The sequence below is a fragment of the Bombyx mori genome, chromosome 20 (genome assembly GCF_030269925.1).
Source record: "Bombyx mori chromosome 20, ASM3026992v2".
NCBI lineage: Eukaryota > Metazoa > Arthropoda > Insecta > Lepidoptera > Bombycidae > Bombyx > Bombyx mori.
Genome location: NC_085126.1, coordinates 4,329,542 through 4,348,324, shown reverse-complemented (window position 1 = coordinate 4,348,324; position 18,783 = coordinate 4,329,542). Strand labels below are relative to the sequence as shown.

The following is an 18,783-nucleotide window of genomic DNA, read 5'->3' as shown; positions in this document are numbered from 1 at the left end:
TTGGGTTTGGCTACAGCCAGAGCCCTTGCACTGCGGGTATCTTGTTCTTCAAACTCTGCAGAAACCCCCCGTAAACGATAGTTGTTAGCCCATCAACAGTAATTAATAGAAAATTCGTGCGTTTTTGCTATTCACCCAACTCAATAATCAGCTATTAGGAGCTGGGAATTAGCGAGTTATTTAGGGAAATGAGATTAATATTACGACGAATAGATTTTTTTTATTACAGGTCTGGTGCGTATACAGCAATACAAATATATTCAAATAAGTTAAATACCTGAAATGATTTCCAGTATACGAAAATTCCACGGTGCTCGCCGATCAACTCTGTATAGTTGGTTGAGATCTCACATGGAAATTTAAGATATTCATTTAGATAGGATATCAATATTTATGCAATAATCATAGTAAAATATTTTCTCATAATGGGAGGTTAAAAATGTTTATTATTAATATTGTTTAGTTTAAACATATTTCTGTCAGTATATGTTTAACTGCGGTCTGGTGTTGATAACGCATTTGTTGGTAGTTGTGCATGTCACATTTTTGTTCAATGGTCTTCTCAAATCTTGGTTAAATGTGACTAGATATTGGTCTCTATTTAACTAAAATAACGGAAGTGGGTAAAATTATATATCTTTTTATTCCTCCTTGGAAAATAAACAAAGCAGTCGTCTTAATCGTTTATTTTATGACTATCGATAACATATTGTCTACGTCTACATTAATTATTATCACATTTTAAATATTATATTTACATATTACGACTAAATACCCAATTTCGTATTTGTATTTCCATATAGGTATTATGTTCTAAGTAATATGGACAATTTTAATATAATGTCAACAATTTTTATTGGTGTTTTATTGGCCCAATATTGAACACATTTGCAATTATTGAAAATTGAACATCAGATGTCGTATATTTAAAACAATTGTATTTATAATTGTTTTGATCTTAAATTGAGAATTACTTGAGCCTCTAAAGTTCGCGTTCGTAATGTATTTTGGACTTCAAGCTAAAAGTCAAACTCTATTACACAAATGTCACTATTAATCGCTATTGCCAAGTCCGTTTATAAATTTGCTTAAGTAAATAGTGTGGGTAATTTTTATGCGTTAATCTTAAGTACTAGGTACCTACAATTTGCTTTCATAGATTTTGTTCTTAAAATATATTTAGATAATGTTATGAGAACATATTTTAAAGTAAAAACCTTGTAATATTCCGTAGGAAAAGATTTTTCGGCACTAATATTTTTAAATGACATTGCTCTCCATCCAAACTAAGTTCGATAAGTAGTTAAATGTTAATTTAATACACTTTAACATCTTTGTTTAATATCCTTGAAAGCCAAATTAAAACATAGAGCACTTCGGATATCTTTATCACACAAATAATTTTGATTTTCTGTTAAACAGTTTCATTGTTCGAGTTAATTCAATTTGAAATGACGCAAAATGGTGGTCTATTTATTTCTCACTCTCGCGTTAAGATAAGTTATTTTTGTTTCTCGCTCGCACTTTACACTAATTTTTTTTTCATACCGTATCGGTTTTAGCTTTTCGACTGCACGTTTTCAGTGTGCTTAGTGCGAGTTTTTTAACGCCCTCGATAGCGTAAAAGTTAACCCAATTTTGTATGCAGTTGGAACAGCGCCCCTAGCGGCAAACGTAGGCAAACGATCCCATTCCTTACAAATGAGTCGACTATTATCAAAGCCGGCAATGTGACTTTTGGACAATTATTGGTAAATCAGAAAAACGAATTATTGACTTTGTATTCCATTGGCAGTCACAAAACTCTTCTGATCGACATCTTAGATAAATAACAGGTTAAGTATTAACCTTTATTTAATGCAGGTTTTGATCCGTATTCTTTGAAGGAGACGATTATATTCAAATCAATCTGTATTGACATATCAATAACATTTTTTTGTCCAAATGCACAGATTGCCACCTTTGATAATAGACGACTCAAATATGAGCTAACTTTTACGCTATCGAGAACGTTAAGAAACTCGCACTAAGCACACTGGTAGAAATTAGCGTTTTATGCAGCTCTGCTAATATTTTTTATTTATATTACCGAAGCAATTTATTACTGAGGTATTAATCGAAAAATAGTATGAAAAAAATATGACAATAAAAAATTAACTCCTTAAATTACAAGTTATATTTATTTCGGTATTTTATTCATTGTCTTAACAACCTGTTCTCATTTTCATTCATCTATTTAAAAGAAATTTCTTAGGAACTATTTACTTTAGGGTTTTTTTGTAAGCACTTTAATATAATGATGTTTTTAAATTCAATTTGCCGCGCTTTTCTACTTTCTATCGGTCACAGAAGTCAGTTTATTCAGTTTAGCTTTTTAACAAAACCATATTATTTTAATTGAATCTGTTGTCAAAGTTATTACCAAGATACCTAGTAAATGTGAAATTGATAACAGATAGATATGTAAAACTCAATATCTTGCTACAAGTGTTAACTTGAGATCAGAATATTAACTATGTACTAAAAACGAATACGGCTACATTTATATATTAATTTGGTAGGATCCATTATTATCTATATTTAGATTGCTTAAAACCTACATAGAAATAAAGTTAGCGTTATGACTCGATTTAAATTAAGTATTGAATACAAAAAATTCGTTACTTTTCTTTATTCACTCAAAGGACCTATATACTACCTAATATTCAATTCTAATTAAAAAAAATACATTACTTCACATTCACAATCTTTCCGTTAAGTATTTTAACAAAATTTCAAAGATTTACTCAAAATAATAATAATTCAGATGATGAGAAACACACTGAAAACTCACAAATTCAATGCAAATTGATTAAAGATTCAAAAATAGCGAAAAACGTACATAGGTATGTACCTACCTCCATACAAAATTTAGATAGTAATTAGTAGGTACCGTACATTTTTTTTTTAAATGAAACACTTATTTTTTATATCTAGAGGCACTGGGTTCGGTCGCGAACATGCCTCGACTTACTAGAATCGGAAACAAATTCGATTCTCAACTAAAAGATATTTTACAAACAAAAACATGACGATATAAAACTAACAGAATTATTAGATATTTCGACTATCGTCCTACGGTATAACCTCAGTTTTGTTTTCATCTTTCTCCTCATCGTTTCCCGACAACTTAGAGTATATCTCGGCGACAGTCTTCTGTCTTGTTTCTGGGAAACGAACCATTGTATATATGCACGCACCGAACGATACCACACCGAAGAACAAGAAAGTCCAGTGGATGCCGACGAGGTTACAGATATCGGTGAACCATTTCATTTGTATGAAATTACTTATTTTGGCGCAAATGTTCGTGAACGATGACACTGTGCCTCGTAACTGGAATAAATATATATATATATATATATATTAAATATATTTTATATTATATATTTTAATTTCATTTACAGCGTAGATGAGTAAAGGAGTTCATCTCCTGTACAATAATCAATGCCACCATCCACCTTGAGATACGAGATCAAAGTTTTAATGTATTATACTTTTTCAAGTGTGTGACAATACGTATTTACGGTCGATATAGGCAAAATGGTGGTACCTACATACTACATACCCATGCGGGCGTTACGTTCCACAACTATTGAATGTCTTTTGGTAACCGTAATACCATTGTTTAATATTCAGTAAACGCTGCTATCTGTTATCCGGTGAGAGGGTTATTCGCCTAACAACATCCACGAGAAGACATAGAGCGGTTCTATATTAGACTAAAATCATGTATGAGTACATTAGCCATGTTTCTTTGATCAAATTTTAAATGGAAAGCATTCGTTCGCATGTCTTACCTGAAAAGTGAATAAGTCCGTTATAATGATGTATGAGATTGGTTGGAATCCCGCCGCGTCTGCGAAGATGCACACGCACATGGCGACCACCGGGACCCAGCCCGGCAGCCAGAAGCCCAACGACGTCATATAAAACCAGGCGGATAAGGCCACCATCCCAACGCCGACAGTGAACGATGTTGAAACTAGCAGAAGCTGGGGAAGTTATTTTTGAAGTGAAAACTTCTTTAGAATCGTTGTGATTTCAAACCGGATGCAACGGAAAAAACGACAGGTAAGAGACACAAATACAAAAATGTGTAGGATGAAGCCAGCAAAGAATGAGACAGAAATATACATACTATTTAATACAGCGCCATCTGTGAGATTTTTTAATACTAACGTGTGTATGAAAGCTCTTGTAGTGAATTTTAATTTAGGATTATACGTGAAATTAAAAATTCACAGAGGGCGCTACCTTACAATTATTTACTAATGACAAAATTTTACATATACTTAAGAACATTTAGGATGATTAGATAAGACATTTAGGATGATTGTATTTTAATTTTGGAAGGTTTCACTTCTACCTCGTGTGAATTGCACACATGTTTTTTTTTTTTCATTAACTGTTCACATGTCAGTTGAATTATGGAGGGTAGAAGTAAAAAGCAGAGTACCAACTTTTATAGGAAATTACTTGAAAAGGTGTCTTACTTAGAAATACCGAAATAGCGCTCGCGTAGGAAGTGTAGAATATCGAGGGGTGGAAAGATATTTGGTTTAAGTGAAATTTTTTTGCAACTTTACAGGAGAGCATTTAGATTTAAAATTTAAAATTTGGAAAAAATATCATGACAAAAAAAACTTCTTCAGCTATTTTATTCGACTAAACATAATTGAAGTTCAATTAAAAACATCGAATTGGTGATGCTAAACGGCCGTCTGGTGTAATGGTAAGTGACATGGTCGCTACACAAGGGGGTCGCGGGTTCGAATCCCGCCAAGGGAAGATATTTTTATGATAAATATAAATGTCTTTTCCAGGGTTATGGATGTATATTAAATATATGTATGTGTATAATAAAAATCTTACATTTATATCCGTTATCTGGTACCTGTAACACAAGTTCTTTACGAACTTATTACGGGACCAGTTAACGTGGCGTGATTGTTAGTAAATATTTATTATTATTATTAACAAATAAAGCGGACCTTTAATTACAAAGATAAATGTAGCGTATTAAGCGAAATGTCGATTAAAGCAAATATCTCTTCACTCCTCGATATGCTTAACGCAGTTTTAAGCAGAGTAAAGTATACTGGATTGAATTGAAGCGTTGGCGATAGTTATTAGTTGATAAGGCGCTGTTTTTTAAATCTTTCCACATGCTACTGTGGCGCCACCTTAATTTGCTCCTTCTCAACGGACACTTTTTAATACATACATGATTTTTTTTAAGGGATTTTATGACCTGGTAACTGAGACCTTTAAGTCATGTCTTATTTTAATTTATATTCATATTTTTATGAAAAATGATATTATGGAGTGAAATGAAATGAAGATGATTAATTTGAGACATTAATCAACTGGGACGAAATGAAATGAAATGGGATGAAATATAATCTCAGTAAAATCTCAGTAAAAATGGTCGTTTACTAAGATTTTTTCAGTGGACTTTTTGGAGGATCCCGAGAAGTTACGTCCAGCGGCTTTGTTTCATTTTCCTACATTTGTGCACTTTCACAGATATTAAACAGTTAATAAATCACCATTATTACACATTTAAACCCAAAGAAACACTAAATCGACAAAATAAAACAAATCACACAACTTCACTCCTCGCGTTCCCGCCAAAAAGTCCTTAAATACATGATATCATGCTCCTTACTTCTACCCTCGATAATTGATATCTAAGCAACATAGTGTATCTGTTCCAGCGTCACGACTTCGAAACAATATTCTAACGTACCTTCCGACCAGTTTTCTCCACGATGCAAGTGGCCAAAATCGAGCCCAAGAGCTGCAAGACTCCAATCATCATGACCTGCTTGTTCGGCGTCAATGGTATCGTAACCGAATCTGAGGCCTTCTTGAAGACGAAACCGGCGTATATAAGCACTATTAAGTACCCGTCGAACTGTTGCGTTATTTTGATGACCAACGTTATTATGAACGCTTTGAACGTCGGCCTGTCGTGTACTGAAAATAATTTTAAAAGTTTTCAATCCATCGCTAATATTTACATGTCGGAGACGGTCATTAGTTTGGTAGCTAACCCATAGACACGGCCCACTGAGTTTCTCGCCGGATCTTCTCAGTGGGTCGCGTTTCCGATTCAGTGGTAAATTCCGCGAAGCAGTGCTTCTTGCTAGGGCCAGTGTTAGCAACACTCTGGTTTGAGCCCCGTGAGCTCACCTACATGTCAAGGAGAAGCTGAAATAGCCTCTCAAGGCTATCAGCGTAGGTAGAAGAAAAAAAGTTTGGTAGCAAAACGAAGCGCGGCACGATTCCCGAGAGGTGATAGCACGATCGCGATGTTGATGTAACTCGGCTAACTGCCTAGCCGATGGAGGCGCGCATAGACGTCAGTCATCACTTACTAACCAGCCTTCTTGAAGAACGGAGCCTGCATCCTAAGAACTGTCATTCGTTTTCGTTTGCTAACGTCAAGGGAAGATTTCTAAATTTGTCTAAGGCAACAAGCGTGCTTTGTGTAGCGTACTCAATATTTCTCTTAGCTCAATCAATTTTCCTACCTTTGCTTATGGTCTAGAGAGACCATATTAACTAGTAGGTGAGCTCAAGGGCCTCAAACCTGACGATGTTGCTAGCACGAACCTTACGAAGAGCCGTGCTTCGCAGAATCTATCATCGGATCGGAAACGCGACCCACTGAGAAGATCCGGCGAGAAACTTACTGGGCTGTGTCTGTGGGGCTCGATCACCCTAGCTAGTCGCCCCTATGATGTCTGACGATGGTACATACAATGTAATGATATCAAATATTCCAGCCAATAAAAGTCTTTAACTGCGTTTTCTGTAATATATATACGAAAATAACATTTAAAGCCATTAATATCTCTATGTAAATTAATATTTTAAACAATATTATTAGATTATGTAAGATTGATTTATTCTCTTCATTGAATGACAGGTGAGTCAAGTTGTCTAAGAAAAATCTTTTTAAAACTAGAGATTTTCCTTTACATATACTTATCTATACATAGTCAGGTCATAAGTATTGTCACACAGTAAAAACTTTTCTTTTAGAATGCTGGCCACAAAAAAGTTTATTGAATTCGAATTTCGAATTGTTCATGAAAATAAAAATGTTATACTTTTAGAATTTTACTCATTTTTAAATATGGAGTGGACGCTTAAAGAAGACCGTGTTGCAGTTATTGCGTTGCATCGTTGCGGTTACGCGCCAATTCAAATTTTTAACATACTGAAAAATTTGAATATAACCAAAAGATTCGTTTATCGTACCATCAAACGATACAATGAATACTCTAGTGTAGATGACAGGTCAAGAAGTGGTCGCCCTCGGTCTGTTAGGACTCCAGCAGTGATAAAAGCTGTGAAGGAGCGAATTCAAAGAAATCCCAAACGTAAGCAGAAACTGTTGGCCCTTCAGATGGGGTTAAGCAGAACCACGGTGAAAAGGGTGTTAAAAGAAGACTTAGGACTACGAGCATATCGAAAAAAAATAGGACATCGTTTGAATGCTCGTCTAATGGACCTGAGACTGAAGAGATGCCACGCTTTGTTGAAGCGGTACGCGGGAAAAAAATATCGGGAAATTCTTTTTTCGGATGAAAAATTTTTTACCGTAGAAGAGAGCTACAACAAACAAAATGATAAGGTGTACGCACACAGTAGTGAAGAAGCGAGCAACCATATTCCGCGTGTCCAACGAGGTCATTTTCCATCCTCGCTCATGGTATGGTTGGGAGTTTCTTATTGGGGCTTAACAGAGGTACATTTTTGTGAGAAAGGTGTAAATGTAAAAACGAATGCAGTTGTGTATCAAAATACAGTCCTGACGAACCTTGTGGAACCTGTTTCTCATACCATGTTCAATAACAGGCACTGGGTATTCCAACAAGATTTGGCGCCAGCTCATAGAGCGAAGAGCACACAAGACTGGCTGGCGGCGCGTGAAATCGACTTCATCCGGCACGAAGATTGGCCCTCCTCCAGTCCAGATTTGAATCCGTTAGATTACAAGATATGGCAACACTTGGAGGAAAAGGCGTGCTCAAACCCTCATCCCAATTTGGAGTCACTCAGGACATCCTTGATTAAGGCAGCCGTCGATATTGACATGGACCTCGTTCGTGCTGCGATAGACGACTGGCCGCGCAGATTGAAGGCCTGTATTCAAAATCACGGAGGTCATTTTGAATAAACTTTAGTGTCATAAGAATCTATGTTTTGTTAAGTTCATTTTGGTATATGAATGGTTACATAATGAATAAACTTGTTTCAATTATTTTACATTAAACATGTGACAGAATTTATGACCTGACTAGGTATATGTAAAAATGAATTGCTGTTCGTTAGTCTCGCTAAAACTCGAGAACTACTGGACCGATTTGGCTAATTGGGGTCTTGAATTATTTGTGGAAGTCCAGAGAAGGTATAAAAGGTAGATAAATATGCTAAAAGCTCGGAATTAAATCAAAATAACAATTTTGTTTTTCCTTTGATGTGTCCCCCGTTGGACGGATTCCTTTTGTTAGTTTTAAGTTTATTTTATACAAAAGTTTAGGGTCTTTTATTTATCGATTGAGGCACTACGAAGTCTGCCGGATCAGCTAGTAATGTAATAATAATACTAAGTGTGAGATGAAACCGAAAAATGAGTTTTAAATACATTGTGTTTAAGTTAAATGAATCCGGATATCTGGGCCCCGTTCAAATGTGTATCTGATTTCTGAATTCATATGTGGATCAAATCTCATATCTAATGCCACTAAAGAAAAATTTTCACTAAGATTTTCCTGATACACCAAAATAAATGTGTTTAAACTTATACATATTTTGTGCTTTTATCAAATTGTTTTTATTTGTCTTTAATTATTTTCGTATCTACCAAGTACGTTCTATGTTCTGAAACTTAATCTTCATTACACAATTTTTCGAGGAATAAACCACAGAGTGCAATGAAAATTGTTATTCTCTCCCTCCAACCCCGGCCTCACACATATAGTATAGATTAATTGATATGTCCTCAACTAGGAATCTAAAGGTAAACCTCGTACAAAGTTTATAAAAAAAAACTTCTTTAGACTACATTCGAAGCGAGAAAAAAACAATTAGTGTTTAAACAGAGAACAATATTCATTTTCAGACACTTATCACGATTTCATGGCGTCACGTTTATAATTTTCTTCGATATTTCGTAAAGTATCACTTGGTATAAGTACAATGGACTGTTGCGTTTCTCATAACACGAGCATACAAAGTCACCGGACAGTCAAATAATAGCATAGATGTATCGCCGCCACCTTGTGATCTATTGTGAATTGAATTCGGCAAGCGAACTCAATAAATTAAGTTGAAATAAACAATATTAATTTTGAACATGTAATCAATTAGTTTTATGACTTTGTTATTTAAAAAATTACAATAGGCTCGACTTTTAGAAATCTCAAGGTGCAATGGACCGTTTATCGTTCGACGGATTCGTGAGGAATATCTACATTAATTAATTTTTTTTTTTTCAAAAATTCATTTGTTTAATTTAGGTATTAGGTGAATTTTTGGTTAGGTATAGGTATAATTTGGATAGGTATTAGTCGAAATTTAGGTATAATGATGAAATTGGGCTCAATGGCCGTAGAAGAGTAGCTAATGTCGAGCAGTGAACAAATGTAGGCAAATAATGACAACGAAGGGGCTAATTTTTTTTTGTTTTTGCTTCGATGGTTGCACGAGCTCACAGCCCACCTGGTGTTAAGTGGTTACTGGAGCCCATAGACATCTACAACGTAAATGCGCCACTCTAAGGTCTCAGTATAGTTAAAACGGCTGCCCCACCCTTCAAAACGAAACGCATTACTGCTTTACGGCAGAAATAGACAGGTCGGTGGTACCTACCCGTGCGAACTCACAAGAGACATCTAAGCAATAAAAAATAGATCCGGCGAAAGGTCAGTGGGAAATAAGATACGGTAAGGCACAAAACAGTGCAATTACGGGCCTCGATGTTATTAAAGACCTTCATTTTTGATGTCGCTCGTAATTTGAGCACGAAAATGACTAAGATAGATCACTCCTTCGAATCGAGTTAGAGAATTGTTCATTAGTATGAAGCAATCGAGATTTTAATAGTCTATGTTTTCACAAAACAAACTTACAAATCGTTCCCCAAACGGATTTGGCGTCGATTTTCGTCTGCTTCTCTACGCTTACAATGTTGTCTATGTCTTGTTCCACCGCTCTGTCTACGACGGAGACACCTCGGAGCCACGCCAGCACTGTTTTGGCCTCCTGAATGAAAAACAAAAAAATTATTGTAAATTGAAAAAAAAAAAAAAAAACCACCATTTCCAGAAACTACCTCCCTGCCTATTTCAGTCGTGAAGCAGTAATGCGTTTCGGTTTGAAGGGTGGGGCAGCCGTTGTAACTGTACTAAGACCTCAGAACTTGTATCTCAAGGTGCGTGGCGCATTTACGTTGTAGATGTCTATGCCCTCCAGTTACCACTCAACACCAGGTGGGCTGTGACATTGTTCATTCAACTAAGCAATAAAAAAAAAAAAATTGCGCGTCGTTTTTTCCATCGACTGTATAGTTGCTGGGGATGCTTCTGGAAATTTCCGGGATAGTACCTTTTACTTTAGGTAGATGGCGCGCGGTACACTTAAACAAGTGAATAAAGTTTGTGTGGACTTGAATATAATCTATTTGTCTCTTCTGTGGGTGTCGTAGATTCCTATCAAGGGATTCACCAAAGAATAGGCAGCATCGTTTTCAGATTAATTTACTAGCATTGACACAAAAGTTCAAGTACTGGTTTCCTTAACCTCTTAATTTCAAGATAAGATAACCAACCCACTTTTCGTAGGTGGTAGGATGTATTAGTTGTGTATTTTGATTTCGAGATACGGTACAATCGAAGTTAAGTGGTCACCAAAGCCTAGAGACATCGCAATGTGAACTCACCAAGGAATAAACTCATTTTAGGCGATAGGGCGTTATTAAAATCAGCAATAATGAGAACAATGTTAATTTTTTTTTTGCCCTTGTATGCAGACGAGCACACGGCCCACCTGAAGGTGAGTGGTTACCGTAGCCCATGGACTTCAGCAATGCCAGGGGCAGAGCCAAGCCGCTGCTTACCGCTTAATACTCTCCACAAGCCTCGTTTGAAAAAGGACATGTCATAGCGCTCGGGATTAATATTCTTATAATTCTTTATTGTCTTACTAAAAATTCTATGGAATTCATTTTCTAAAGCGTTAACGGAAATAAATACCATTTAAATCAATTATCATATCTGTCTACAATATTTAAATATCGGAACATACAATGTTAGTCGACTTCCGAGATTGTCACTTCGAATCGTGTGATGCATGCACAATGTTTGTCCTATTAATACTATTTTATGGTTTCAATAATAGACGGTTGAGAGTAGACTACTTTAATGCTTTTTAATTATCTATGGTACACTCCCATTCTGGTACAGATTTTAATCACTAGATGGCGTTAGTATGAAGTAAACTAATTTGATTTTATTAAACATAACATTCGACTCATTTAAGTTTTCTTCATAGACGGATTCAAACTTAAGCGTGTTGAAATTTCGAGGAAATAAAGACTGGCGTCAGTACAGTAATAAGCTATTATAGTTTATTACTAATATAACAGTACCTATTGATTATGTCGCGCTGTGGACAGAACAACTTCAACCTAATCTTTATCTATTACAACATTATCTATTGAAATATCCCTGAAATGGCATCACCAGCTGTTTTAAATCATCATCATCATCATCATCATCATCATCAGCCTTTATCTGCCCACTGCTGGACATAGGCCTTCCCCAATGCCTTCCACATAATGCGGTCCTCCGCCTTCCGCATCCAACTTTTAAATGCATCGAATTAAAGACTATATATCTTTAGTTTATAGATAATATTTTACTAAGTTTTATTCCTCAAATAAAAAAAATTATATTAAAAGACGGCGTCAAATGTTTTTTTTTAAAACCTCAATTTTTATGACTATAAAAAAATAATAACAATTAGTACTTACATCTACTTTCCCCTGCTTCACGAGAAACTCCGGTGTCTCCGGCATGATCAGGAAGATGAAGAAGACGATTACGGGCACCATGAGTCCGAGCCATAGCATCGTGCTGACAGCCAGTAGATCGGCGCCCACGTAACTTGCCAAGTAACCTATATTTCTAGAAAGCGTTTCCATAATAGAAGCTCTTGATATTTAGTCATTAAGAAGCTTTTGAAGCTATTTAGTTAGTAAGAGGCTATTACAGCTACGCGCTGACGGGTAGGTGAGGCCACGGGCTCAACCTGAGAGAATTTGCTAACTAACCCTAGCAAGATGTCAGCGTAACTGTCGCCTTTCCGATCCGGTGATAGATTCTGCGAAGCACTGCTCTTGCTAGGGCCGGTGTTAGCAACACTCCCGGTTTGAGCCCCGTGAGCTCACCTATTAGCTTGGTGAATCTAGAATAACTCCTCGAGGTTACTAGAGTAGGTAGGAAAAAAAATGCTTCTTTAATATCAGCGGTGGCATAAACGTTTTGAAAGTCGCGTTGAAAAAATTCGCTCTGTTAAAAACACTTACCTATTTAATATGAGGAGAGATCCCAGAGCCCCCCTCAAGTCAATGTCGCTTATTTCTTTTAAATAAATAGGCAGGACTATGTAGCACGCCGAGCAGGGTATCCCAGCGATTGCCCTCGCCATTATCAGCGCCCACGGCTCCAGACACAGCAGTTTGATCTGCCAGTATATCTGTTAGGAAAGCCAGATGATTTGATTATGAAATGACGTGGAATGAATATCTAATATAATCATGGCCGAAAACAAAAATGGTCACTTCACGGTTGAATTTCTTTCTGTCGCCCTAAACACGTCATTACGGATCCTCCCGATCCATTAACGGCGCTTTCAGGTATCTCAAGCACCGGTCAACGTCCTCGCCGAGCCCGTCGCTTGCGATGAAAGGCTCGACCAGTAAATTAACCCATAAACACAGCCCACTGAGTTTCTCGGCGAATCTTCTCAGTAGGTCGCGTTTCCGATCCGGTGGTAGATTCTGCGAAGCACTGCTCTTGCTAGGGCCAGTGTTAGCAACACTTCCGGTTTGAGCCCCATGAGCTCACCTACACGTCAAGGAGAAGCTGAAATAGCCTCTTAAGGCTATCAGCATAGGTAGGAAAAAAATATTAAATTACAAAATTGAATTTCGATCACATGTACGGACAAGGTACGAACCAAATTCCATAAATGTGAAAAAAAAACTGTGTATTTGTTTCTATCTTTGTCCTTCTTTCATTTTGTTACGAAGAAAGAAAGTTCAGGAGAGTGATGTAGGCTTTGTGATAACGATCTTTTATAAATAAGTATTTTTTAAGCATAATAAGGACGAAGGAAGCGCGGAACAGCCTATTCATCGAAATTAAATTTCTTTGGACCACGTTTTGTTTTTGTTGTAGTAAAAATAACATCGGTGTGATCATAGCCTTAAGCCTTCCTTACATTTTGAAAAGCGAGGTTTAAATAATCTCAGAAATGTGTAAGAACCGTCACACTTTTTGTATTTACCCATGCAAGACCCTTTTTTTTTAATCAAAAAAAAGGATTACTTGTGCCCCGAAGTTGGGCGAGCAAAGGTTCGGTTATGATTTTTTTTCATTGCTTAGATGGGTGGACGAGCTCACAGCCCACCTGGAGCCCATAGACATCTACAACGTAAATGCGCCACCCACCTTGAGATATAAGCTCTAAGGTCTCAAGTAAAGTTACAACGGCTGCCCCACCCTTCAAACCGAAACGCATTACTGCTTCACGGTAGAAATAGGCAGTGTGGTGGTACCCATCCGCGCGGACTCACAAGAGGTCCTAACCAGTAATTACGCAAATTATTTTGCGGGTTTCATTTTTATTACACGATGTTATTCCTTCACCGTGGAAGTCAATCGTCAACCTTTGTTGAGTACGTATTTCATTAGAAAAATTGGTACCCGCCTGAGATTCGAACACGGGTGCATCGCTCAACACGAATGCACCGGACGGACGTCTTATCTATTAGGCCACGACGACTTCAACTTTGGTTTCATCAATAAAATAACGTAGGTAGATAATAGAATTATCTTGAAACGAAATTCTGCAACATATAAAATGTGAAACAAGTATATGTAAAAAATATACGGCCATACAAGTTTGTATTTCATTTAAATACTTAGATATCATTTAGAAGATGTTCAAATGATTTTATAATGTATTTCCGTCTGAATTCAAGGTTGTTCAAATCTTTTTTTCTCTGTTTACATTAGTAGATGAGCAAGCATGCGATATACTTTGTGAATGCACCCGAAAATTTAAAATTATAATATAAATACATTATAATAATATTAACATCAAGAAAAAGTTACGGTAAGCGATGTGTTTTATATCAATGTACCAAATTTTATTTTATAACCCACAATACGGAATAAAAGGATCATAAATTTTATATAAGGGTAATTTTTTTATTGCTTAGATTGGTGGTAGCTCACAGCCCACCTGGTGTCAAATGATTACTGGAGCCCAAAGACATCTACAACGTAAAAGCGCCACCCACCTTGAGATATAAGTTCTAAGATCTCAGTGTAGTTACAACGGCTGCTCTACCCTTCAAACCGAAACGCATTACTGCTTCACTGCTGAAATAGGCAGGGCGGTGATACCCACCCGCGCGGAATCAAGAATTAAAAAATAATACTTTGGTATACAGCAGCTGTTTCACAATTTGAAAATAAATACGTATGCGAATAAACTGACTGGCTGGCTCAAAAATCGGTGTACCTGGGAAAAATATATTCAATAATATGGTTTTAACAGAGTACTGATTCTATGCAGGTACATTTATTGATGGATATACAGCCTCACCGCCTCTTCATATTAATATTTTGAAAGCAATTAACCAGGCAAAAATTTATATTACTTTCATATTTCCTGGTATTCGTTTCTGTAATGTAATTTCTATTTACTATTACGTTTTTTTTCTTTTCAATAAACATATTAAAGACGCACGCGTTGTGATTGCGATATAAATACTGTGTGCTTAGTGTGAGTTTTATAACGTTCTCGATAGCGTAAAAGTTAACTCAAATTTTTTTGCAATTGGAACAGTGTCCCTAGCGGCAAACGAAAGCAAACTTTCCAACTCTATACAATTTTGAGTTAACTTTTACGCTATCGAGAACGCTAAAAAACTCGCACTAATCACACTGTTCCTGACCTGAATTATGGTACATGTAGTGGTGGTAGGGCGTCTTGGAAGCCCGCGTGGATAAGAAGCAGTAACATCGATTTGAAAGGTGGAGTAGCCGTTTTACTTTAAAACTGTTACTAACTACTTTTATCACAAGATGGCGCGCCATATTCACGTTGTTGATGCCTATGAGTTCCGGTAACCTCTTAACACTAGGTCTACCGCTTTAACTGCCATGCTTGTGTTGAAAGCTCATAATTGTGTACCCATTTCTGCCGCGAAACATGAAGATTAAAACAGCCGTTGTTATAAGATTCAAACATGCTGATGACACGTCATTACGGATCCTTCCGATCCATTAACGGTTCTTTTAGGTACCCCAAGAATCCGTCGCTTGCGACGAAGGGCTCGACGAGTAAATTAATCCATAGAAACAGCTCACTGAGTTTCTCGCCGGATCTTCTCAGTGGGCCGCGTTTCCGATCCGGTGGTAGATTCTACGAAGCACTACTCTTATTAGGGCCAGTGTTAGCAACACTCCCAGTTTGAGCCTCGTGAGCTCACTTACACGTCAAGGTGGAGCTGAAATAGCCTCTTAATGCTATCAGCATAGGTAGGGGAAAAAATGGTGATCTGCGTGGAGATTCATGCTCCAGTGTTTTCTTTTTCATTTTATCAAAGAATACGTGGCTTCTCATCACTTTCAAATTGCATTACTCATTTCGATATTAATTGGATTTTAATGCAACATTTACTATTTTAGTTCGTTTTGATAACGGAGTTCATTTTAATAATAGTGAAATTATGAATATATTTTTTTAAAAGTAAAAGTCCTACTTTTCTTTTTTTAAATGGTTATAATTTTTACATAATTATGTCTGTTTTATTTTATCATTCCTTTAAATAAAACAAAACCAGGAAGACAAATTGAACATACGAATTCGCGTAAATAATCAATTTATAAAAAAAATAGGTCTGTCGAATAAGTTAACCGTCTTCTTGTGTTCATACATCATTCCCGATCCTGCGGAAAGAATGGAAAGCAGTCGACGTCGCCCCAAACACGTCATTTTGGATCCTCCCGATCCACTAACGGTGCTTTTAGGTACTTCAAGCACCTGTCACCGTTCTCGTCGAACCCGTCGCTTGCGACGAAGGGCTCGACGAGTAAATTAACCCTCAGACAGAGCCCACTGAGTTTCTCGCCGAATCTTCTCAGTGGGTCGCGTTTCCGATCCGGTGGTAGATTCTGTGAAGCACGGCTCTTGCTAGGGTTCGTGTTAGCAACGTCATCAGGTTTGAGCCCCGTGAGCTCACCTACTAGTTAAAGTTCCGCTGAAATAGCTTCTCAAGGCTATCAGCTTAGGTAGGAAAAAAAAAGTTCATACATTTTATACGAAGTCCGAGTGCATCGATTATAAACTTGTATGACGTGAGTTTGGAAGAATACGTAGTTGTTCGAATGCACGACAAGGCCGTCCAGTAACCTTATAATAAACAATAATCTTACATAATCTATAGTTTATTTACATAGCTATGGAGAATGTTTTGTTAACATGATATTTTTATATTTAACTAAAAATAGTATTGATTAATTACATAATTAATTCGTAAAATCCGATGATAATAATAAAAATAATATGCTTACTACGTAATGCGTCATGACAAAATTTTATTGAGTGATGTTTTATATGGACGATATTTTAGAAGGCACAGACGGTGGGATTGTGGGTTTGCCCGCTGATTTCTTGCCGGATCTTTTCAGCGGGTCGCGATTTCGATCCGGTAGTAGATGCATTTGTTAAGCAGCTGCCCTTTAGCTGTTAGGTCTACTGCGCTTTGCCAGCTGGTGGCAAATCCCACCCCTCATACTGGTGGTGGGACTTCTTGTAAGTCCGCACGCGTAGGTACCATCACCCTGCCTATTTCTGCCGTGAAGTAGTAATGCGTTTCCGTTTGAAGGGTGGGGCAGCCGTTGTAACTATACTTGAGACCTTAAAACTTATATCTCAAGGTGGGTGGCGCACTTACGTTATAGATGTCTATGGGCTCCAGTAACTACTTAACACCAGGTGGGTTGTGAGCTCGTCCATCCACCTAACCTATAAAAAAAAATCATAACCGAGCCTTTGCTCGCTCAACTGTCCTGGTGAAACTGGACAGGCCTTCGGGGGACAAGTAATCCTTCTTTGATTAAAAAAAACAGGCTTGCACGGGTAAATACTAAAAGTGTGACGGTTCTTACACATTTCTGAGATTTAGTTAAACCTCGCTTTTCAAAATGTAAGAAAGGATTAAGGCTATGATCACACCGATGTTTTTTTTACTAGGTACAAAAACAAAACGTGTTCCAAAGAAATTTAATTTCGATGAATAGGCTGTTCCGCGCTTCCTTCGTCTTTATTATGCTTAAAAAATTACTTATTTATAAAAGATCGTTGTCACAAAGCAGTAGCCAATTAACCAGAACAGACGTCTTGTTAATAAAAACAGATTTGTTCAAAATTATTGTAGCGTAAACTAAAAGAATAAAAAAAAATGCCAATCGATTGTACTAAATTCATTCGGAACATCGTTTCCTAATCGATACATTATATTACTTCCTTTATGAAACAATAGATTCAGAAATGTAGCATCCGATATCTGTGATAATGATTGTCGGAGCCAGAAACTGTTTTTTTTTTGACGCGTGATGTAATTGTTTTGTTTTTTTTTTCTAAAGAGTATTTAGTGTTTCGGTCGTTCGTCTGATTTAGATGCCCGTACGCGCGTAGCTGGAATAGCCCCTTGAACTATCAGCAAATAGGTAGGATTTTTTTTTTATCGTCTAATAAAATTTTAGCTGACTGCTGCATACAGTCTTTATTTTATACATTTATTAGCGACCCTCCCTCGCTTCGGTTCGAAAACTGTAATTTATTATTGATTTCTCAACTATTTAATGGATGTTATTATGCATATAAACTATCCTCTTCAATCACTCTACCTAGTCAGGTCATAAATTCTGTCACATGTTTAATGTAAAATAATTGAAACAAGTTTATTCATTATGTAACCATTCATATACCAAAATGAACTTAATAAAACATAGATTCTTATGACACTAAAGTTTATTCAAAATGACCTCCGTGATTTTGAATACAGGCCTTCAATCTGCGCGGCCAGTCGCCTATCGCAGCACGAACGAGGTCCATGTCAATATCGGCGGCTGCCTTAATCAAGGATGTCTTGAGTGACTCCAAATTGGGATGAGGCTTTGAGCACGCCTTTTCCTCCAAGTGTTGGCATATCTTGTAATCTAACGGATTCAAATCTGGACTGGAGGAGGGCCAGTCTTCGTGCCGGATGAAGTCGATTTCACGCGCCGCCAGCCAGTCTTGTGTGCTCTTCGCTCTATGAGCTGGCGCCGAATCTTGTTGGAATACCCAGTGTCTGTTATTGAACATGGTATGAGAAACAGGTTCCACAAGGTTCGTCAGGACTGTATTTTGATACACAACTGCATT

At 36.9% G+C, this 18,783-nt stretch overlaps 1 protein-coding gene across 3 annotated transcripts in view; it reads right to left on the bottom strand.

Annotated features, from left to right (window-relative positions):
- Positions 1-671: 671 nt before the first annotated feature.
- The window catches only part of LOC101738964 (facilitated trehalose transporter Tret1), a 37,072-nt gene continuing 18,960 nt past the window's right edge, over positions 672-18,783 (bottom strand). For 2 of the 3 annotated variants that reach the window (XM_038018086.2, XM_012695646.4), the window contains exons 3-8: positions 12,644-12,813; positions 12,089-12,242; positions 10,188-10,320; positions 5,792-6,021; positions 3,840-4,034; positions 672-3,375 (exon numbers count right to left, since the gene is read on the bottom strand). In XM_038018086.2, the coding sequence (XP_037874014.1) occupies positions 3,115-3,375; positions 3,840-4,034; positions 5,792-6,021; positions 10,188-10,320; positions 12,089-12,242; positions 12,644-12,813 (1,143 nt within the window). In that variant the 3' untranslated portion in view covers positions 672-3,114. The remainder of the gene's footprint in view (positions 3,376-3,839; positions 4,035-5,791; positions 6,022-10,187; positions 10,321-12,088; positions 12,243-12,643; positions 12,814-18,783) is intronic. The other variant, XR_009975781.1, reaches the window with a different exon arrangement.